The sequence below is a fragment of the Macaca fascicularis genome, chromosome 3 (assembly GCF_037993035.2).
Source record: "Macaca fascicularis isolate 582-1 chromosome 3, T2T-MFA8v1.1".
NCBI lineage: Eukaryota > Metazoa > Chordata > Mammalia > Primates > Cercopithecidae > Macaca > Macaca fascicularis.
Window position 1 is genome coordinate 192,765,586 of NC_088377.1, and position 24,127 is coordinate 192,789,712.

Below are 24,127 nucleotides of genomic sequence, written 5' to 3' on the forward strand. Positions count from 1 at the left end.
GGTTACTTTCAAAAATATTCCCAGAGTTAGTCTATCAACCAATAGGTTTCCTTCTCTGCTACCAGTACACTGACACACAAAGGACAGCCAAATATTTTAAGTAAGGGGTGAGGAAACTTTTTCTGTAAAGGGCCAGATAGTACTAGTAAATATTTTAGGCTTTGTAGGCCACCTGGTCCCTGCTGTAACTATTCAACAACTCTGCCATTGTACACAATGTAAAGGACAACATGTAAAGGAACAAGCATGGCTGTGTATCAATAAAACTTTACAGACGTTAACATTGGAATTTCATATCATTTTCACATCAGACATTATTCTTCTTTAGACTTTTATATATTATGCTTAAATGTAAAAACCTTTCTTAGCTCTTGGTCCATACAAAGACAGACAATGGGCAATGGGCCTTTCTGGCCTGCAGGTGGTTGTCTTCCAAGCTCCTTACTTTAAGCCAAAGCATTCAAGTGATTCTCTTCTCTTGCAAACCTCTGGCAGGTGAAATCTACCTCATGCATAATATGCCAACCAGGTGTTGATGAATCCCCATGTTTAAATCTACATGTTCCTGGTGACAAATCCTAGGTAAGTCCTGGTCTCAAGAATCTGAGAAAACTAGTTCCAGGGACCACCTGTGGTTCTAAGCCTGAAAAGACCAGCTTCCCTGTTTCAGATTCTCCTTAGCGATCCCTAGAATCAAGATCTGTCTCAAAGCTGGGCACAGTGTCATATGCCTGTAGTTCCAGCTACTTGGGAGGCTGAGGTAACAGGATCATTTGAGTCCAGGATATTGAGCTCAGCCTGGGTAACACTGTGAGACCCATGTCTCTTTTAAAAAAAAAAAAAAAAAAATTGTCTCATGGTCCTAGAATCTATCAGGAATATGCTGAAACCACGGATTAAAATTGAACAAAGTAAAGGTCATAGCTGGTTCTCTCTTCCCTACTTTTTTCTGCACATGGCCTAAAATGTCAACAGGCTTTTTGAGCCAACTTCTTTTTAATGCTGCAACTGCTCTAACCAATCCCAGAATAGTTCATTTCTCTTTCAAATCTTTAGGGCTGGAAAGAAGGATATAGAGAAATGGGGGCGGGAGTATGGCTTCTGTAAGAATAAGGAACAGCGATCTGGAGTGTTTTTCATTCTTTCAAGCTTGGAATCCCTGGAAACTGCAATGGCTGGGAGGAAGGGGGTGTGGGGGAAAAGACTGTGTTCTCCACTCCTGTTTTTGAGCAGATTCTGGAATACGAAGATTCCAGTAATGGGCCAGATTCCTACTGACTTGATTTAACAATTTCTAGATGGCAAGGCATGCAGACATGGAAGGAAAAAATCTTTCAGGGTAAAGTAGGTAAATCTTTTGCAAGTTTTCTTTGACCCCAATCGGGAGACATACAGAATTTACCTTCTGCACTCAAAGCCTCCATGAATACACAATGGCTATTTTACACAAAAGAAGGCTTCTCAGTTTTTAAGTACTTGAAAACAATACTTACTGTTTTCTATGGTTGGATCGTAGGAGTCCACAAATTGGCCTTCAACAAATTGAATCGTCAATGAGGATTTCCCTATAAAGAAGAACAAGAGCTTAGTGTGTGTTGGCATATAAAGGTAAAAATTTTTAATTTTGCTGTTTCATTAAAAAACCACTAATAGATGAAGAAGCTGAAGGTATTAGGGTCAAAAAACATTCCTTTAATTAGCATTTGGGCAATTTCAAAAAATGAAATAAATTTCATTAATTTGCTTTATATGAGGATATTATGCAATTAAGCTATTACCAAGTAAACTTGTCTGTGACATTAACAAATATTACTGACCAACAAGCACATCAGATATTCTGTTAAAGGTAAACTAAAAGGTTTAAAGTAAGCTAATTTCCTCTAGTATCCTTGGAATCCTGCTATTTAATGTTAATATGAAAATTAAAACGATTAGTTTCGTTGTATTCTTTCATATATGACCATTAGAAGTGTTACCAAGTACAGCTTTTAAAAAGGGTAATACGGCCAGGTGCCATGGCTCATGCCTGTAATCCCAGTACTTTGGGAGGCTGAGGCAGTTGGATCACCTGAGGTCAGGAGTTTGAGACCAGCCTGGCCAACATGGTGAAACCCCGTCTCTACTAAGAATAACAAAAATTAGCTGAGTGTGGTGGTGGGTGCCTGTAATCCCAGCTACTTGGAAGGCTGAGATAAGAGAATCGCTTGAACCCAGAAGGCAGAGGCTGCAGTGGGCCAAGATCACACCACTGCACTCTAGCCTGGGCAACAGAGCAAGACCCCGTCTCAAAAAAAAATAATAATAAGAGTAATCTGAAAATATGTAACATAAGTCTTTATCTTAAAAACTCCTTTGAAGGGCTGGGCGCGGTGGCTCAAGCCTGTAATCCCAGCACTTTGGGAGGCCGAGACGGGCAGATCACGAGGTCAGGAGATCGAGACCATCCTGGCTAACACGGTGAAACCCCGTCTCTACTAAAAATACAAAAAACTAGCCGGGCGAGGTGGCAGGCGCCTGTAGTCCCAGCTACTCGGGAGGCTGAGGCAGGAGAATGGCGTGAACCCGGGAGGCGGAGCTTGAGTGAGCTGAGATCCGGCCACTGCACTCCAGCCTGGGCGACAGAGCGAGACTCCGTCTCAAAAAAAAAAACAAAAAAAAAAAACAAAACTCCTTTGAAGCTAGAAATCCTATCTCATTCAGTATGAAAGGCCTAGCAGTATCTAGACAATTAAGAAATGTATGGATTTCACAAAATCGCCAATAATTGAACTTGTATGTTAATAATCAACAACTAGAGCTTCTCACTCTTCTGTTACCTAAAATGTCTACTGGAGGACTTCAGAACAGGGTATGTGCCCTGTGAAGAAACCGCATGAGAGGCATAGTTCAGATGACTTTATCACCAGGAATGAGGAAGTGGTCCCTCCCCAATTTCACCTCCAAACCCTTCCTTCTCTCTCACATCCTCGGAACATTATTACACACATGCTGTATATGCCTGGTGTCCTTAACTCCACCAGAACAGGACGTGCAGTGAGAGTGAAGGAGAGGCACGGTAACACCCATCTTACACTTTTGGGTTTAATTTCCGCTTGTTTCTCCTCCAAACTATGGATAGGTATAGTTGCACAACGTTTTCACACCAAAGGCATTCCTCAAAATTTAAATTGTTAAAAAGTTGGCTTAACAGTAGTGGTTGCTGGCCGGGTGTGGTGGCTCATGCCTGTAATTCCAGTACTTTGGGAGGCTGAGGTGGGTGGATCACCTGAGGTCAGGAGTTCGAGACCAGCCTGGCCAACATGGTTGGCCCTGTCTCTACTAAAAATACAAAAAAAGTTAGCCAAACATGGGGATGGGCACCCGCAATCCCAGCTACTCAGGAGGCTGAGGCAGGAAGACAGCTTGAACCAGGAGGCGGGCGTTGTAGTGAGCCGAGATGGCGCCACTGCACTCCAGTCTGGGCACCAGTGAGACTGTCTTATTAAAATAAAAAAAGTAGGGGTTGCTGGGAAGGAAAGGCCACAAGTTGGCAGACCTATTTACTCCTTATCAGCGGCCCAATATACAGTTTGAAATGTCTCTAGAATTACTAAAACCTGAAACTATTCTCTACAAAGCAACTTACATGAGCATTTGAAAATTAAATGCTACTTCTCTGCTTCCAATCCTCATTGCAATTAGAATCAATTCCCAACTTCTAACCATGGCCCACAAATACCAGGCCATCCCTGCTCTGGCTACCACTCTGACCTTTTCTGCCAACAGCCCCCAACAACCCGTCCTGAGGCTCCAGTCACATCCCTTCTGCTCCTGGAGTTCCTGCCTGCCTTGGCCCCTTTATTCTAGCAACGCCCATCCCCCCATCTCTGAATATATGACTCATCTTTGTCATTCTGATCTGAGCTCAAATGTTAGTTCCACAGAGAAACCTTCAAGACCACCCTAAGGTAGTACCCATGCCTTAAAAGTCATTCTCATAGCTACTGCTTTATTAAGTTATTTGAAATTATCTTCATTGAGTGAACACTCTACTGAAGCCAGCACAGGGCCAGCTGACACACTGTAAACATTGAGATTTCTGAACAAATGAATGAAATTAAAGCGTAGACCTCCAAATGTCACTCTTAGCCATTCAGATACTACAAAAGATCTCAATTTTATACAAATGAAGTAGAAAACACAGTTCATCAGAAATTAAGAAACAATTCAACTAGTATTTATTGGTACCCAATCACAGGCCTGCCTGTGATATAGGAATACAATAGTTCAAGAATTCCACAAATTTAAATTGAATTGTGTTGAAAATAAACCATGTTATATATGCTAGCCTGTAAAGGAGAATTTAACTCAAAATATAGCAGAACTACTTCAGGTAATAAAAACAGCAAGGGGAAAACTCCTCTCTTACGTTATTGAAACTGAAAAATTAGGAGTAAAAAAATTGTTATTTACACTGAATGCTACTGCTTAAAGAAATGAAACTTAATTAGAAAGAAAGAAGACAAAAAACTTCTTAAGAGCTTTTGCAGGGTACTTCTAAGGACTCTGGTGGGCTTTTTATACCCTTATGTGGGTGGGATAAGGGTTTGTGGGGTTTTTGTTTTGCTTACAAATGGAAAGGAAAGAAAGCAGATCATTTTCTCCCTAAAGATATGGGCAAGAGTTACAAAGAAAAAAGGAAATAATAGAATTTAAAAGACTTTTGCAACATTTTGTGTAGTAGAACTGGACTAAAAACAGTGAAAGAGGAGCTAAGTATCATACATGGGATAAGCTCCCTAAGCACTGGGCAACCGGGAGCCCCTGGATCAGACAGTCCTCTGAACTGGCACTGGTCAAGTCTCAACAACCTGACTTGCGGGAGTGAAGGGATGGGGAGCAGAGTTTCAGGAGTTTCCTGTGAAATTTAGGAAGCCACATTTGAACAGAAAAGAAAGTTACACACATTAAGCAAGACAGCATGAGATCAAGTGCAAACATGTAGTGAGAGAAGAGCTCCTCATTTGTATCACAATGGGCATATACTATTTGACAGGCTAAATTAACATTTCGGTTAAAAACTAAGTCATCATTCTGGTAACAGACAATGTAGTCTAACCAAAATCACATCGCAGGTTGACAGCCAACTGTTGTTTTCACGAATAGTAAATTGGGATACCAGAATTTAAAACTTATTTCTCCAGGGTGAAAACTGGATTCTCAGACTGGCCCTGGGAGAAAGGTATTGTTCATTAGCAGAAGTGGCACTGAAGAAAAATGACGTTTCCCTTGGGTCTCTCCTCCCTGGGGCTCTCCCGCTAGGGTGAGGTCATTAATTATTTAAATAATCCAGAAGGGATAGGAAGGTTATGTTTGCTAACATGCTGTTTTCTGCCATTTCCATTGAAAGTGCTATTATTAGATAATTAGTGTTGAAATCTTGACAAGTCAGCATTAAATGCTAATGAATCTTCATAAATAAACCCCATCGCTCATTTTCAAGTGTTCTCAGTTCTAGTTATAATTTCTGGCTTTAAGGAGTGTCTTCTGGAGACGTAGTTCACATCTTTTGGTTAGGATTTTCATGTAGTCTGCTTGCAGCCATAAAAAGGCATTTGTGATCTCTACTGTGATCATCTTTAACCTTTTTCTCTCAATAACTTCATATATTTACTTTGGCTTTTGTCCTTAGCAAATTCAGGTCTGGAAACACTGTTCTTTGCTGAAGACAATCTCACACTCCAGATCAACTCTTTGGAAAAATGTTACATGAAAACTACGTAGGAGTGATCCCAAATAAATGGAAAAGTAGCCCATACTCAGACATGTGTTTATCCTCAAACACAAACCACTCATGTAATGACATAAATTACTACAAATGCTTTAAAAGGCAGTATCTCAATTCCCACAATTAACTGTCAAATATTCTTCCTCCAAACCAAAACCCACCTTAATTTTTAAAAATAAAAATTATTTAAAAAAATTATTCTAAGCGTTTATCGGGGAATAGCATCATATTATTTTTTTTCCAATGATAAAATGGTACAGTGAATTTTTCACCTGGTATTTTCACTACAGAAGCTGTATATACTTTCAGGGGTGTTGACTCAACCTTATACCTCGTGATTATTGCAAAACAGGCACTGTTTACAGAATTATTTTAAGTTTTCAGATTAATATTGACTTTGTTATCATGATTATTCTCCTAAAAACTAACTTTTTAGCCAGGTGTGGGGGCTCATGCCTGTAATCCCAACACTTTGGGAGGCCGAGGCGGGTGGAATGTTTGACCCCAAGAGTTTGAGACCAGTCTGAACAACATGGTAAAACCGTATCTCTACAAAAAAATATAAAAATTAGCTGAGTGTGGTGAAGTCTCAGTTACTCAAGAAAGTGATGTAGGAGGATCGCTTGAGTCCAAGGGTTGAGGCTGTGTGCGTGAGGGTACCACTGCCCTCCAGCCACGGTCTGTCCCCCTCCCACCGACTCCCTACAAGCCCAGCATTTTCCCAAACAGTTTATACATTGCTTGTTCATTGGGATATGATGGGGAAGACCAGATTTTCAATCTATTAACTAGTCTATCAAGGCATTCTGCAGAAAGGGGAGTCCATTAGAACCAATGTAATGTATCTAGGACACAACCCATTCCAGGGCTGCTTTCATCACCTCAAATTCATAACATAACTTTAAGGGGCTTTGATGACCATGGACACAAGCTAACAGCTTAGCCTGAAAGCCCATGGCCTTTGCACCAGTAATCCTCTCCATGCCACTTCAGCAACCCAGCTCCTGAGCATACCAAGAAGTGCCTGGTCACCACCCAGACTGCTGTTCCTCTGGCATCTGCCCTTCCTCCCACCTATCAATCAATACACAGGACCATGTATTCCCCAGTGGTCTCCCTTTCTGATTCTCATCATCTAATCCAAACCATCTCTACAAGCAATGTTTTCAAATCAGTGGTGTGGCCTAACTAGTCATGAAGTCAATACACTGTGCCATGACCCACACTATTTTTTTAAGAAATAGGAATGCCAGCATGGACTACAAACAAGAAAGGTGTTATGAACCTTCTATCTCAGTTATACACACATTTATTACTGGGTCACAGTGTAAAATGTGTTTCTTACTAAGGTGGCTGCAGACAAAAATGTTAGAAATATACTAAACTATGACCTTGAATCTCCAATCTCCACCAGGTTTCTTTCTTCCCTACACAGTATAAGCCCCAAGACAAATCGTCCACTGCGCTGTTCTAAGAAGTCTCCAATTTCCCTTCTATAGGGCCCTTTAACGAATCTGATTTTTTATTTTTTTGAGATGGAGTCTCACTCTGTCACCGAGGCTGGAGTGCAGTGGCGCAATCTTGGCTTACTGCAAGCTCCGCCTCCCAGGTTCACACCATTCCCCTGCCTCAGCCTCCCAAGTAGCTGAGACTACAGGCACCCGCCACCACACCCAGCTAATTTTTTTTTTTTTTTTGCATTTTTAGTAGAGACGGGGTTTCACCGTGTTAGCCAGGATGGTCTCGATCTCCTGGCCTCGTGATCTGCCCGCCTCAGCCTCCCAAAGTGCTGGGATTACAGGCATGAGCCACGACACCCGGCCACAAACCTCTATGATCTTAATCTAATCAATTGCCTTTGTAAGCCTGTTGAGCTCAGCTACAGAAAATTTCAAAACCATGTGGGTTGGTGACCCTTAGCAAGCTAAGGTCTATCCCTCCACATCCCATTGCTTTAGAATCCCGAGTGGCTTCTTCCTTGCCTCCAACAGTAGTAATTCTTTCTCAAAGTGTGGGCCCAGCAGCTTACTACTACATGGTAACCTGTAAGAAATTATTGAGCCCCACTCAAACCTACTGGATGGGCAACTCCAGAATGGAAGTATGAACAAGCCCCCTAGGTGATTCAGTTGTGCAGTTCTGATGTTTAGGAGCCACTGCCCTCATGCAACAAGTTCATCTATTATCACCTATCGTCTCCAGGGTGTTCCCTAATTCTCCAGCTCCTACCAGCAACTCAGTTCATAATCACTTAAAGGACACCTACTATGGGCCAGGCACTGAGGATATGCTATGACTTCTGAGCTATGAGGAAGGCACTCTCAATGTCCCAATTGCTGCTATCCTCTACTCACCCAGTGTCCTAGCCTTGGTGCATACGCATCAAACACAGTGACTGGAGCCCCTGAGCTGGGCACGTAGCCCTGTCTGCCTTACACAGTCTGACGTTTTCACTGGAGGAAGAGTAAGCCACCCTCCCCTTCCACAAAAGTTGTTCTATCCCCTTGTTCTCTAGATCCCACACTTCCTCCTCGTCTCCTCTGAACCTTCCTCCTTATAAACACATTTTTGGTTTACCTCATTCCATGTGGCTTGTTATAATGGTATCTCTGAAATATTTAAATAGATTTAAAAATCCAAGGGGGCATATTATTAGGCTCCCCTTTGCTCTCAGCGTTACAGGGAACTCTTGCTGGATGCTGCAGTCGTTGGGTGCCACACACTCGACCATGAAGATGAATGCACCTTACAGAAAACGATCTCAGCCACTTACAGCTCCATTTTACTCACCCTAAATTAAATGTGCCCATGGGGATACACCTGTGCGCCCTGTAGAACTCTAATTAAACACCCCTGACAAAAGGTGTGTAGGTCCTGGCTTGAGGAGCCTTCAAGGAAAAGGTCAGACAAATAGAGGTTAAAGTACTGGAGGCAATTAAGGAAGAGAAGCAGCTCTCCAACTTTAGGAGAAACATCAATGAAAGAAATCAAACATCAATGAAACCTGCAGAATAGAACTCAGTGAATACCACTGAATTGAATGGATACAGTAATTGTAATCTCAGCAGTTTTGGAGGCTGGGCTGAGGCTGGCAGATTGCTTGGGCCTAGGAATTCAAGACCAGCCTGGGCAACACAGTGAGACCCCCCGTCTCTATAAAAAAAAAAAATGAAAAAATTAGCAGGGCATGGTAGTGCACGCCTATGCTCCCAGGTACTTGGGAGGACCACCTGAGGCCTGGAGGTCGAGGCTGCGCTCCAGGCTGGGTGACAGAGTGAGACCCTCTCTTAAAAAGATACAATTGAAAAGCTACTGGCCAGAGGCAAGCGGCAAGCTGTGACTTCTGGATGTCTACCTCCCTATTGACTAAATGATGACATTCCCGCAGAACAGCTATTAGGTTTCTTCCCTCCAGCTTGGTTATACATTTACTTAAACCTCTACCTAGTTTCATCAGTTACAAACAGAATCCCTTTTGTAGAACAAGAAGATTAACTCTCCAATTGTCCCTTCTCTCAGTTCTACCTCCTAACAGCTGTATTTTTACAGTTCCAAGCATGGCAATATTCCATTCCATTCCATTCTGAATCCCAAGTTTTCAAAGTTCTGACTACAGATTAATTCATTCATTTACTCAAGTATCTATCTGTTAAACAGCTACTAAGTACAAGGCACAATTCTAAGCATGGGAACCCCTTCCTCAGTATATAAATTCTAATGGGGAGAAACATATTAAAAATAAACACAATAGGCCAGACACAGTGGCTCACGCCTATAATCCCAGCACTTTGGGAGGCCAAGGTGGGCGGATTGCCTGAGCTCAGGAGTTCGAGGCCAGCTGGCGAAACCTCGTCTCTACTAAAAATACAAAAAATTAGCTGGGCATAGTGGCACGAGCCTGTAATCCCAACTACTGGGGAGGCTGAGGCACAAGAATCACTTGAACCTGGGAGGTGGAGGTTGCAGTGAGCCGAGATTGTGCCACTGCACTCCAGCCTGGGCGACAAGAGTAAAAAGGGAGGGAGAGAGGGAAGGAAAGAAGGAAGGAAGAGAGGGAGAGAGGGAGGGAGGGAGGCGGGGGGAAAGAAAAGAAAGAAGACAGTGGGTAAAGGTTTAGGATTTAAACTCAAGATCGTGGTGTGAATCCTAACTGTGTCAAGACATTGAAGTTAAGCGCTCTGGGCTGCAAAATCTCTCTGCATCATAATTATTAAATGAAATCACAGATATAAAGCACAGTACCTGGTACCCATCACATACATATTCAGTAAACAGTTATTCAATTCTGTACCACAATCCCATAGTCAATCAAGCTTTTCCCAAATTATGATCAACACCTTGAATTCACATACACCAACTTAAGTCCTACTCCACGTGTAATTGTGGAAGAGTCCGTATAAAATACCTGATTGAAACCTAAAAGGAACCTGTAGTCTCAACAGGGAGAAAGGTACTACTAATTGTGAAAATCAAATATTACCCTCCTCCACCTTAGAAATGTCTTTTGTTTGGAGACAGGGTCTCCCCTCGGTTGCCCAGGCTGGAGTGCAGCAGTGCAATCAGAGCTCACTGCAGCCTCCAACTTCTGGGCTGAAGGTATCCTCTTGTCTTAGCCTCCCAAGTAGCTGGGAATACAGGGGTGTCCCTATCAGGCCCACTGAGTTTTTTTTTGTAGAGATAGGGTCTCACCATGCTGCCATGCTGGTCTTGAACACCTGGGCTCAAGCGGTCCACCCATTCTGTCCTCCCAAAGTGCTGAGATTATGGGTGCGAAACCACTGTGCCTGGCCTGAAAATGTCTTTAAAAAAACATGCTTAAGATTTTCTTTCAAAAGCCACTAGGGGTTTTCCAGTCAGAAGAGTGATATGAGAAGATGAAACACTAGGAAGATGAGAATGCGATTCTGAAAAATGGACTAGAAATAAAAACTGGACTTTTTTTTAGTCCACTTCAATATAGGTACTTATTACAAACCAACAAAAAAAAAAAAAAAGGGAAAAATTAATCTCTTAGAAAAAAATTAAAAAATCTTAAGAAGAAACAAAGTATGTATCTGATTTCAAGACTTACTAGGAGTCTAAAGTAATTAAGACAGTGTGGTACTGGCCTAAGGACAAACACAGATTAATGGAAGAAAATGCACACTCCCAAAATAGAGCCATACATATGTATGATCAATTGATTTTCAACAAAGAACGGTCTTTTCCAACAAATGGTGCTGAAACAACTGGATGTCAATATCAGAAAAAATAAAAGAGGCTGCGGCAGTAGCTCATGGCTGTAATCCCCACACTTTGGAGCCGAGGTGAGAAGACAGCTTGAGGTCAGGAGTTTGAGACAAGCCTGGGCAACACAGCAAGACCAGCCTCTACAAAAAAATTTTAAAATAAAAACAGAAGAGAGAGAAGCTTGGCTTGTATCCTATAAAAATGTATAGGATCCAAAATTGATCATATTGCTTGAGCCCAGGATTCAAGACCTGCCTGGGTAACACAGCGAAATCTCACCTCTACAGAAAATCAAAAAATGAGCCAGGTGTGGTGGTGTGCTCCTGTGGTACCAGCTACCAGGGAGGATGACGTGGAAGGATCATTTGAGCCTGCCAGGTTGAGGCTGCAGCAAGCTGTGATTGTGCCACTGCACTCCAGTCTGGGTGACGGAACAAGACCCTGTCTCCAAAATCAAAAAGATCATAGACCTAAATGTAAAAGCTATGAAACTTCTAGGAGAAGCATTGGAAAAAAATCTTTGCAAACTTGAGTTGGGTGAAGATTCTTAGGTATAAAATTCAAAGTACAATCCGTAAAAGAAAAAAATAACATCTTGGACTTGATCAAAATTAAAAACTCTACTAAGAGCCTTGTTAAGCGAATGAAAAGACAGGCCACAGACTGGGAGAAAATATGTGCAAAGGACCCACAAGTAGAGTATGCCTAACCCTCACGACTCAACAACAAGAAACAATCCAATGAAGAAACTGAGCAAAAGATATGAACACTTTAACAAAGAAAATATGCAAGTGGCAAAGCATATTAAAGATGCTTTTAACATCATTATCCATTAGGGAAATGTAAATTAAAAATTACAATGAGATCTACACACCTAATTAAAATGGCTAAAATAAAAAATACTGGCCATCCCAGTGCTTGCTAGGACGTGGATCAACCTATACGCTCACCCACTGCCTGTGGGAATGCAAAATAGTGCAATTTGGCAAGTTCAGCAGCTTCTGAAAAGCTTAACCTACACTTACCATATGACTCAGCAATCTCATTCCTAGGTATTTATGGAAGACAAACGAAAATTTATGGTCAATACAAAAACCTGTATTTGCATGTTTATACTGGCTTTACTAATAATTGCCCTGAAGTTGAAACAAACCAAATGTCCTAAATTATGTTAAACCCACCCCACAGCCTTGCACTCTGCCCCGGCGGAAGAAGTGATATCACGGGCACCATGTAAGCGCACTGCAACATATGCAGCTCCCTGGTGAGAGGGAGCCGGCGTCCTACCAGCTGCTGCTGCCCAGGACTGGGCCCTTAGGGAGAAGGAGATGAGAAGACGGTGGACGACCCCAGTGCTGTGGACAGGAAGGTGGAGATATGGAAGATCAAGAAGCTCATTAAGAGCTCAGAGGCGGGCTGGGCGTGGTGGCTCACGCCTGCAATCCCAGCACTTTCAGGGGCCGAGGCAGGCCTGCGGATCACCTGAGGTCAGCAGTTCAAGACCCATCTGGCCAATATGGTGAAACCCCGTCTCTACTAAAAATACAAAAATTAGCTGGGCGTGGTGGCACGCGCCTGTAGCCTCAGCTACTCTGGAGGCTGAGGCAGAAGAATCTCCTGAACCCGGGAGGCGGAGTGGCAGTGAGGCGAGATCATGCCACTGCACTCTAGCCTGGGCAACACAACCGTCTCAAAAAAAAAAAAAAAAAAAGAGCTTGGAGGCGGCCTGCAGCAATGGCACCAGCATGATATCATTGATCATTCCTCCCAAAGACCAGATTTCACCAGTGGCAACAATGTTAGCAGATGAGTTTGGAAATGCATCTAACATTAATTAATGGCAGGAGTAAACCACCATTGAGTCCTGGGAGCCATTACATCTATACAACAAAGGCTCAAACTGTATAACAAAGTACCTCCAGATGGTCTGGTTGTTTACTGTGGAACAACTGTAACGGAAGAAGGAAAGGAAAAAAAAGAAAGTCAACATTGACTTTGAATCTTTCAAACAAAATTAATACGTCATTGTATTTGTGTGACAACAAATTCCATGCTGGGGCTCTTACAGCACTACTTTCAGACTATAGCAAGTTTGGATTCGTTGTAATAGATGGAAGTGTGCACTTTTTGGCACACTCCAAGGAAACATTAAGAGAAGTCCTGCACAAATTCACTGTGGATCTCCCAGAGAAACACAGTAGAGGAGGATAGTTAGGCTTGCGTTTTGCCCGTTTAAAAATGGAAAAGCGACATAACTATGTTCAGAAAGTAGCGGAGACTGCTGTGCAGCTGTTTATTTCTGGGGACAAAGTGAATGTGGCTGGTCTAGTTTTAGCTGGATCCGCTGACTTTGAACTAAATCAATCTGGTGTGTTTGATCAGAGGTTACAATAGAAAGTTTTAAAATTAGTTGTTATATCCTACGGTGGTGAAAATGGATTCAACCAGGCTACTAAGTTATCTACTGAAGTCCTCTCCAAAGTGAAATTCATTCAAGAGAAGAAATCAATAGAACGATACTTTGATGAAATCACCCAGGACACGCCCAAGTACTGTTTTGGGGTTGAAGATACACTAAAGGCTTTGGAAATGGGAGCTGTAGAAATTCTAATGGTCCATGAAAATCTGGATATAATGACATTATGTTCTTCATTGCCAAGGCACAGAAGAGAAAATTCTCTAACTCCAGACCAAGAAAAGGATAAATCTCATTTCACAGACAAAGAGACTGGACAGGAACATGAACTTATCGAGAGCACGCCCCTGTTGGAATGGTTTGCTAACAACTATAAAAAATGTGGAGCGACATTGGAAATTGTCACAGATAAAACGCAAGAAGGGTCTTGGTTTGTGAAAGGATCTGGTGGAATTGGAGGTATCCCGCGGTACGGAGTAGACTTCCAGGGAATGGAATACCAAGGAGGAGACAATGAATTTTTTGACCTTGATGATTACTAGGTAGTTGACATAGGTCCGGCAAAATGTGCCTCACCCTCCAGCATCCAACCCAAGGAACATACCCATGGTGGAATCCAAACAGATCCCTGCCTTATAACTGGAACATTTCCAGAACTTTATCCATGAGCACTGGTTATTGAAAAGACAACCGACACAAAACCAGACCCAATGCTACACTTTGGTTTGTCGTGGTGTCAGCGCAGCAGCCTACAACTAAGTTCCTAAATGCCACTTTGGACTAATTTAAAAAAGAATCCCAGATTTTACTTTTACTTGATGGTGAAATTGGTTGCTCTTGTACTTTATGAAAAAAAAAAAAATTTTTAACCTTCATATATAGAAGTAAAAATACTTTAACTGCTGTAAACCTTCAAAAGTTATATGAAGTGAGATCATACTGGCTTATTTTGATTGCAGAAAAATTAAATTGCTGCATTTTGCAGTGACCCATTTAAATGGCATTCCCACCTTAGACTGCATAAGAAATATATGTGGTGAAATGCTGGAATCATTTCTCTCTTGGCCTATTTAATGTTGAAAGGATGAGCTAATAGGAGGCAATTTCAACTTCACTCCCTCACGCTACCCTGTCTTCCTCCAGACTGGCAGTTTCAAGGATGCAAACTGCATTGCAAAATCAAACTGACTCATGAAGCATTAGGGCCAGTGCACTGTTTACTTCCATCTGTTTGCTGACACATTTGTGCCCGGCGCTTGGGAGTCCTTTGTATCAACGTTCTGACAAGAGTCCCTATAACCTTAACGTACTTGAAACCAGTTTGGGTTGGATATGTTGGGGCTTCTGTGCTATCGCTGGGATTGGGGGAAATAAAACATGCAATTTAAGTGGGGGGAAAAAATTCACCCAAAGGGATACAGGCATCCCTTGGTATACAAGGGGCACTGGTTCCAGGATGCTCGAGTATACCAAAATCCAAGTGCGATGAAGCCCTGCTTTTCACCCTGCAGAACCTGCATATGTGAAAAGTCAGCCCTCCATACATGTGGGCTTTGCATCCATGGAATACTGTATTTTCCATCTGCATTTGGTTGAGGAAAAAAAACCCTGCCTATAAGTAGACCTATGCAGTTCAAACTGTGTTGATTAAGGGTCAACTGTCCTACTAAGCAATACAAAGGAATTAAATAATGGTATGTGTACACATAAATAAATCTCAAATGTGTTGTGCTAAGTAGCCAGACGCAAAAAGCTGCATAATATATGGTTCCATTTATTGGGCATTCTGATAAAGACAAAACTATAGGACAGAAAACACAAAGGGCTAACTAGAAACAGGCACAGGACGCTTTCTGGATTGATGGATTGTTCTACAGCCTGACTGTGGATGTAGATGACTGCAGACTTGCCAAAACCTGTTGAATGCTACATGAAAAAGAAGAAATTTTCTCAAAGTTTTAAATTTTATTTTTCCTTTCTTTTTACAGGTGTGGGACCTCAAGTTTTTTTTTTTTTTCTTTTAATCTTCACCCTTACCTCATACATAAAAACTAACTAGAAATGGATCAGAGACCTAAACATAAAAGCTAAAACTAGAAAAATTCTAGAAGAAAACATGGAAACAAAAAACAAACAAACAAAAAAAACTTTATCTCAAGTCCAATAGAGCTTAAAGGTGAAAACAAAAAAAAACAACTTTATGATCTTCAGGTAGACAGATTCCTGACACGATACAAATAAACAAAAAACCAAAAAAACGATGAACCGAGTTTCATCAAACTTACAAACTTCTTCTGTTCTCTGAAACACAGGAACAACAAAAAAGTCACACTAGGAGAAAACATTATATATACATCTAAAAAAGGACTTTTATTCAGAATATATAATTCACTAAGAAGAACCTGATAATCTAGGCAAAAGACTTGAACAGACACTTCACAAACCAAGATATCCAAATTTCCAGTAGGTATATGAAAAGACGTTCAACATTCTTAGTGGGAAAATTCAAATAAAACCACAACCTACTATCTGAGAATGGCCAGAAAGTTAGAAAGGCCGCCAATACCAAGTATCAGGGAGGATGGGCAGAGCAACCAAAGCTCTCATCTGCTGCTAGTGGAAGCATAAAATGGTCAAAATGTTTTGGAAAAACAGTTTGGTAGTTTCTCCTGAAGTATACACTTAACACATATGTGACACAGCAATCCCACTCCTAGGTATTTACCAAAGAGAAATGACTGTGTGTCCACAAAGACATTTACTCAAAATGCTCATAATAGCTTTATTCTTAATAGTGAAATACTGGGATAGCCCAAATATCCACCAATAGGTGATCAGATAAACAAATTAAGGTATATCCACTCAACAGAACACTACTCTGCAATAAAAAGAAATTATACATGCAACACCATGGATGAATCTCAAAAACATTATGCTAACCGACATACAAAAATGAGTATATATTGTATGATTCAATTTATGTGAAATTTTAGGGTAAGAAACTAACCCAGAATGATTGAGAGCAGATCAGTGCTTCCCGGGGAGCCGGGGTAGGGTGTGAGGGACATGAGGGAACTTGTGGGGATGATGGAATGTTTCATATTTTGATAAAGGCGGAGGTTACATAGGTGCATAAATCTGTCAAAACTCATCCAACTCTACACTTAAAATGGGTATTTTACAATATGCAAATTACACCTCAATAAACTTGATTTAGGAAAAAAAGAGTTTTGTTTTTTTTTTTAAAAAGATAATGCATTTACTTTTTTTTTTTTTTTTTTTTTTGAGACAGGGTTTTGATCTGTTGCCCAGGCTGGAGTACAGTGGCAGGATCATAGCTCACTGTATTCAAAACTGCTGGTCTCAAATGATCCTCCAACCTTGGTCTCTCAAAGCACTGGGATTACAGGTGTGTGTCACCATGCCCAGCCCATTTACTACTTTTTACTAAACAGTATGAGATGGTAGTTATTAGCTATGTGACTTTGGGCAGTTTTCCTGAGTGCTTTTCCTTATCTGTAAATGGACGTAATAATAGCACCTATCCTATAAGGTGCTTTGTGAGGATTAAATGAAAATATCTAACAAACATCTGGCATGTAGTAAGTGCTCAGCAAATCTCATTATTATTAATATTAGTAATACTATTAGTAACTGCTCCTAGGCAGAAATAATCTGCTTAGGATTAAAAAAAGTATTTTCAGAATTATATCTAATAAATTAACCTGAAAGATGACATACAGTTTATTTCAACTAAAGCCTCAAAATAACACAAAAAATAACAAACACATACATATGCCCCTAAAGCAGAAAATTACTGTTTCACAGTTACCCACAGCTGTAGTACGAACCACCCCACAGCTGACTGACTGACACCACCCATTTCATGTGCTCATGGTTCTACAGTCAAAGCTGGGCTCACTTTTAGTTTACTCTTTGGGCTGCCTTTATCTGGTGGGCTGGTGGTGCTACACAGCTGGGAAGGCGGGGCATTCTCCCTTTCTTTGTGTCTCCTCCTAACATCCACTGCATGTCACTTGAGGCTCCCAAGAACACAAAAGCAGAAGCTGCCAACTTCTTAGGGCTTAAAGCATGGAACTGGCACATCACCATCTTTGCTGCATTCTGCAGGCTCAAGACAGTCCCAGGGCAAGCACAGGAATATCAGGAGAGTGCCTCGTTGGGGACTAACAATAGAACAGACACCAGAAAAGCAGACTTGGTTTGTAAAACGCAGAAAAAGACTGCAGACTCACCTGGGTTATAAATGGAATGAAACCTGAATCACCATTGTTAAAAGGCTGGAATAATAATGAACCGCATAAAGGTTTCTATGTGTTCCTTATATGACACACAATGCCAATCATATGCTTAACAATCGTATGCACCCACTCTAGTAAGAAATGTGTAGATCCCCCTATGTAGGATTGGTGGTTGTTGCTTTTTCGAGAGGGAGGGGTGATATGTGCTGTGTTGCGGCGTGTGTCTATGTATATTACACACACATATATATATATTAGTGTCACTAAGGAAGTGTTTTGAAAAAGTGTTTACGATTCTAGTGGGAATACCAATCCCCACATGAACGTCATATACAGTCGGATGACAGTGTGTGATGCAGAACATACACATCTTAATTATTGAACAGAACCTAAAAAGTGAGACACTGTTAGAGTTTACAGGACATTCTCACATGAATTATCTCGCTTGTTCCTGTGAGCTAAGCAGGGTTGACATCATGTTGTTTTTTCTCACACCTCTTCCCCAACTTTAAAAACAGATGCTGGGAGATTTTTAAAAAAGGAAAAAATTAAACTGCAATTATTATTATTATTATGACAAAGACAAGGCAGAAAAAGTAAAACTAGTTCATAAAATTACCCTTTCAAATACTTACAGGTAATCCTATTGCCAATTATAACGCTACCAGATATATACCACTGAGGAAAATAAGAAATATGTTTAATTATATAACATGAAGGACTAAGTTTCATAGATGAAGAATTTTATTAATAGGATTACTAAACTAAAGGAAAATAAAGTGCTAACCAGAAAGGCCATAAAACTGTTTCCCTGAAGACTTTAAAAATAGGATATTCATCTCTAAAGGATGGTTTAAAGATAAAGCTGAGGTGGAAGGCAGTAATAATAGCCCTGATAAACTGCAGGAAATTAAATGTTTAACAACAATGAAGAATGAGTTTTCCTAGAATTGTGGCCAATCTGGAGAGAAGATCCGGGACACAGGTGAGGGTGGGAAAGAGCTAGAGAAAAGCAAAGACAAAAATTCTCTAATTCTTAAGATATTAAAGAACATGAAATTTAAGAATGATCAAAACTAGTAATAACAGAGTATGAGGAAAATGAGATATGAAATAGAGTATACTCATCTGTCAGCCTGAATGGTTAAAACCATTCATGTTTTAGAAAGATAATTTCTTCAAAAGTTCTTAAAATCTGCACTGACCTCATTATCAACACCAATTCACTCCTCACAATATCTGGGCTGCCCAATATACATGGCAGCCAGTAGCCATACATGGACAGTAAGTACCTGAAATGTGCTCAGTTCTGATTGAGATGCCTCACAGTGTAAGTATGACAAAATATACAAATATCAACAATATCCATCACATGTTGAAGTAACATTTTGGACATACTGAGCTAAATTAAGTATATTAATTTCACCTATTTCTTTTTACTTAATATGGCTACTGGAAAAATTTAAAATTACATTGGTTTTTTTGTTTTTTTTTTTTTTTTTTTTTGAGACCTCAGCCTCCCACTTTTGTACAGACAGGGTTTCGCCGTGTTGCCCACGCTGTTCTGGAGCTCCTGAGCTCAAGAGATCTTCCCACCTCGGGTCCCAAAGTGCTGGGATTTTAGGCGTGAGCCACTGCACCAGGCCAGATTATGTTTCCATTGGACAATGCTGCTCTGTACCCTTGTTTAAGGGAAAAGGATCATATTATTTGTATAAATTTAGCTCCCTAAATTTGTGCTCCAGAAATACTTCCACAGAAGTCTAAAAAAAACGGAAGGTAGGCTCATTTTGTGTACAGCTCAATTTTTTAGGACACTGCTCATACAGAAACATGGTTAGAGTAAGAAAGCAATTTATTATTATAAAACATATTCACACATTTTTGTAGCACTGTTATGCAGAATGTAAAGATCTAGAGAAAGAGCCCAACTCCCCCTCCCCGCAAGCAGGAATGACAAACATCCTTGTAGTAAGACACTGCCTGCCTGAGTGGGCAGCGTGAGTGTGTGGGGCCAACTGGGTCCAGCAACCTCTTTTGTCTCTGGGGCAATAATCCTGCGGTGTGAGGGTATGCTTGGTCAAATCCTTGGGTGACACAAGGACCCAGGGGCAGCAAACCCTCAGAACCCTAGTTGTAGGCACAGCCACCTGTCTTCTGGACCATGGGAACTGTGCCCCGTGTGGGTGGTTGCTAGGGCCTCCGTGGCCAGAAAGCAAGGCAAGCGTGTGCATCTGGCAGGTGGGTAAATGAACCTAGTCCGCCCCTTAAACTTGCTCCTGTTCCATCATTTCTGATCTTACCCAATGGCAACATGACCTACTCAGGCACTCGCATGAGAAATCTGAAGGCTACTTCACAGCTCCCACATTGATCTTGTCCATTCTCCCTCTAAGGAAATCTCCGACGTGTGTCCTCTTCATCTCATCTACTCTGTGCCTTGGCTGGTCTTCCCATTTCTACTCTCTTACCACCCCCACCCACTTCACAGAACAGCAGGAGGGATGGAAGCCAGGATCAGCACACTTCAGACCAGGGGCCAAATTTGGCCTACAGCCTGTTTTGGTTTTGTACAGTCTATAAGCTAAAAATGGTTTTTTCATCTTTAAGTGGTTGGAAAAAGAAACAGTATTTCATGATACTGAAAATCAGATGAAGTTTAAGTGTTATATCCATAAATAAAGTTTTACTGGCACACAGCCACACCCACTCGTCGATGTATTGTCTGCAGCTGCTTCCGTCCTACAAAGGCATAGCTGCAACAGAGGCTACATGGCCTGCAAAGCTTGAGATATTTACTATCTGGCCTTTTACAGAACGAGTCTGCAAGCCCCTGGTATAGATTATCATCTTATTTGTTGCTTAAAACCCTTCAGTCACTTCCCAGTTTCTAGAGAAAAGTCTAAAACTTTTCACAGAGCAGACAAAGCTGTTCTTGATGGACAGTTGGCAAACACATGAATCTGGGCCTCTCTCACACCTCTCTTACTCACACCTCACCCTTCTCATTCACTCAGTAAGCCACACTGCCTTTCCTTTAAAGACAATTCTCCCACCACCCCCACCCCCACCTGATGCTCAAGTTAGCCCTGCCTTTCATTATTTCTCTCAAGCACTTATCCCAACTGTATTTAAATAACAATCGTGTCGTAGCTGGTTAAAGACTGCCTGCTCTGGAGCCACTGCTTGAGTTCAAACACTGGCTTTGTCACTTAACAACAGTTTGACATTGGGCATGTCACATAAACTTTTTGTACTTCAGTTTCCTTATCTGCAAAATAGGTGTAACAACTGTACCTACCCGAGTTTAAAGGCTACTAATACATGTGCATTAAGATTGTACCCCGTAACAGTAAATGCTTCAAAAGCACCAACAATTATTCTTCTCAGTAGCAGGAAAAGGTTCCTGTGGCTCCTCAACTAGATCGAAGCTTCTTGAGGGCAAGGATTATTAACTGTCCTAGCTTTTGTGACTGGTACTAAGTAGACCATTTATTCAAATGCTTAATGAACACCTAGTTGAGTAACACATAACACTCACAAACCGTCCTCTTCAACCAACAGATGCAGTGATTCAATCTTTGGGGGCCTGGCCCAACTGTTCTCTTTCAAACAAACGCCAAATGTGACTGAGATTTTAAAGCCAGCAAAATACAGGTGCAGCGGCTCATGCCTGTAATTCCAGAACTCTGGGAGGCGGAGGTGGGTGGATCACTTGAGTCCAGGACTTTGAGACCAGCCTAGGCAACAAGTGAGACCTTATCTCTACAAAAAAATAAAAAAATAGCCAGGGCATGGTGGCACACATCCATAGTCCCAGCTACTCGGGAGGCTGAGGCGAGAGGATCCTTGAGGCTGGAAGGTTGAAGCTGCAGTGAGCCGAGATTGCGCCAATGCACTGCAGCCTGGGTGACAGAGTGAGACTCCGTCTCAAAAAATAAAAAATAAAATAAAAATAAAGCTAGCAAAATAGCCAGACATACTTATATCTAAGACATAGGAGTCTTAGAAAAGCATTTCATCTCATAAAACTGTATTAACTGTAAAAGCCCACATTTGCATACCCATTTACAAATGATGTACTATGCCATCAGTCAGTTATTAACATTCAACTCTCAATTCTGCAAAGGGTGGGATTATGTATCTTGCTAAAACACCAACTTCACTTTCAAATGTCCATGAAGAGTCCTTCTGCAAACATGTAAGCACAACAAGAAGAGAAATGGGGAAGAGGAAGACTCAACTCTACTATAGGTAAGACACAAACCAAGTAAGCACGACACTTTGCAGTGAATTCTATCAGTATCTTTAAATTGCCCTGCTTTCTTAACTTGCCCATAAGAGCACAACGTAAAGGCTTTTCTAGCACTTCCTGTTCTAAACTAATACCAGTTTAGATTTAAAGCTCCAATCCTACAGGGAACTCCTTTTTTTGTAACCAGAAGCCTAACATATATTGAAGAAAATTAAAATACTAAAGTAGTATTCCAGGACTTTTAAAATGTTAGATTTCTTTCTTTTCTTTCTTTTTTTTTGAGACAGTCTTGCTCTGTCGCCCAGCCTGGAGTGCAATGGCGTGATCTCGACTCACTGTAACCTCCCGCTCCCGGGTTCAAGTGATTCTCCTGCCTCAGCCTCCATAGTAGCTCGGATTACACGCACCCGCCACCACACCCAGCTAATTTTTGTATTTTTAGTAGAGACTGGGTTTCACCATGTTGGCCAGGCTGGTCTCGAACTCCTGACCTCAGGTGATCCACTCGCCTCGGCCTCCCCAAGTGCTGAGATTACAGGTGAGAGCCACCGCGCCTGGCCAATTATATTTAAAAATCAATCAAGCAATTCACGTTAAAAGGACTCAGCAGTTTGCATTCTCACAGTTAGCAGTGTGAAGAAGACAGATCGTTGAGTACTCTCTCAATGTTAAGATTTCATTTGGTTCTTCATAATAAACTAGAACTAAGAATGAAGGTTCTTTCAAGTATGATCCCTAAAGATTTCACAATGCTCTCACTTGCACAATCATGTGCACGCTCAGTTCTGATTTATTCAAGTGACTAAGAACAATCCAGCCATTTGTAACAACTATTACAGTTGTTATTGTGAACTTGTTATTCTGAATCTTCACCCAAGAAAAGCATTGCGTGTTTCTGACTTCCACAATCACAGGGAGAGGTGGCAGTGTCTCATTCTGGGATAAAGTTGCTATTTTTACTTGTGTACTCCTCCCCCACTTCATCCTGATACTTGTATTTAAAAACTATATTATTAGTATATGGGTCTCTGGTATCCTGCCACTCTTTGCAATTTTCACTACTCTCTGGGAGCCTCACCATCACCAGGTCCAAACACAACTCATCCAAAAATGCACCACAATCAGAAACCAAACCAACAGGCACACAGATATCATAACTCTCCTGATGTTCTCTGGCCTCCCTCGTGCTTCCTTCCATTCTCAACCATGCCAAGTTCTTTCCTGCCTTGCCATCTTTGTCTCTCACAATGCTACAGGGCCTCTCCTAGGAGGCTCTTGTAAGACTGTGGGAACCACATCGCTGTGAACAGCGTCGAGGATGCAGTCACTCTCAATTCAATTTTGCACAGCAGTGAGCAAGATCCTAGCTTACAACAATTGAATGGTTCTCAAAGGGTGGTCTGTGGACTTCCAAGGGGTTTACCAAAATCTTTTCGGGGGCTCATGAGGTCAAAACGATTTTCATAGCAATATTAAGTTATCATTTGCCTTTTCTACAAAGTTCCCAGTTGTACTAAAGGTGCAAAAACAATGTTGGGGAAAACGGCTAGCTTGGCACCCCTTGGCATGAATCAAAAACAGTAGTTACAAACTGAGTGGTAAGTCACTGTATTCTTTACTGCCATATGTTCACAGTGGGAAAAGAGCTGTTTCCACTTAACGATGTCCTTAAAAAAGCAGTAAAATTATATTAAATGTTGACCCTTTGGTACATGTCTTTTGAATATTCTGCATGACAAAATGAGATGCACGCATAAAGCACCTCTGTTACATACTGAACTATGATGGTTGTTTCCAAAAAAAGCACTTGTGCAATCATTTGAGAAGTGATCTGAACTGGCCACTTTTATCATGGAATGCCTTTGTTACTTGCAAGAATGATGACAAATTATCATTATTGCAAATGTGAATAGCTGGCAGACATTTTCTTGAAAATGAAAGAAACAGAACAGTCAATTCAAGTAAAAACTAGTAGCATGTTGCCAAGAAAATTATTTGAACTCAAGGAGGAAATTAGAATGTTGGAAAACTTGCACTGCTCATAGTGAACAGTGTTCTAAAACTTAAGACTCTGCAGAGATTGGTGGTGATATTAACAAATGTGATTTTTAAACATGCTTGTATATTAAAATGTGTCAACATGTGGAAGATCTGTGTAACGATGAACAAATATTTTCCAAATGACCAATGATGCTACA

The 24,127-nt window shown here is 41.2% G+C and overlaps 1 protein-coding gene and 1 pseudogene across 2 annotated transcripts in view; one reads left to right on the forward strand and one right to left on the reverse strand.

Moving 5' to 3' along the window:
* The window catches only part of RHEB (Ras homolog, mTORC1 binding), a 51,801-nt gene that overhangs the window by 21,397 nt on the left and 6,277 nt on the right, over positions 1-24,127 (reverse strand). For both annotated transcript variants that reach the window (XM_074036383.1, XM_005551217.4), the window contains exon 2: positions 1,494-1,565. Coding sequence is in view for 1 of the 2 variants with exons in the window: in XM_005551217.4 (XP_005551274.1) it covers positions 1,494-1,565 (72 nt within the window). In the remaining variant the exon portion in view is untranslated. The remainder of the gene's footprint in view (positions 1-1,493; positions 1,566-24,127) is intronic.
* On the forward strand, positions 12,728-13,978 carry LOC102126871 (eukaryotic peptide chain release factor subunit 1 pseudogene; annotated as a pseudogene).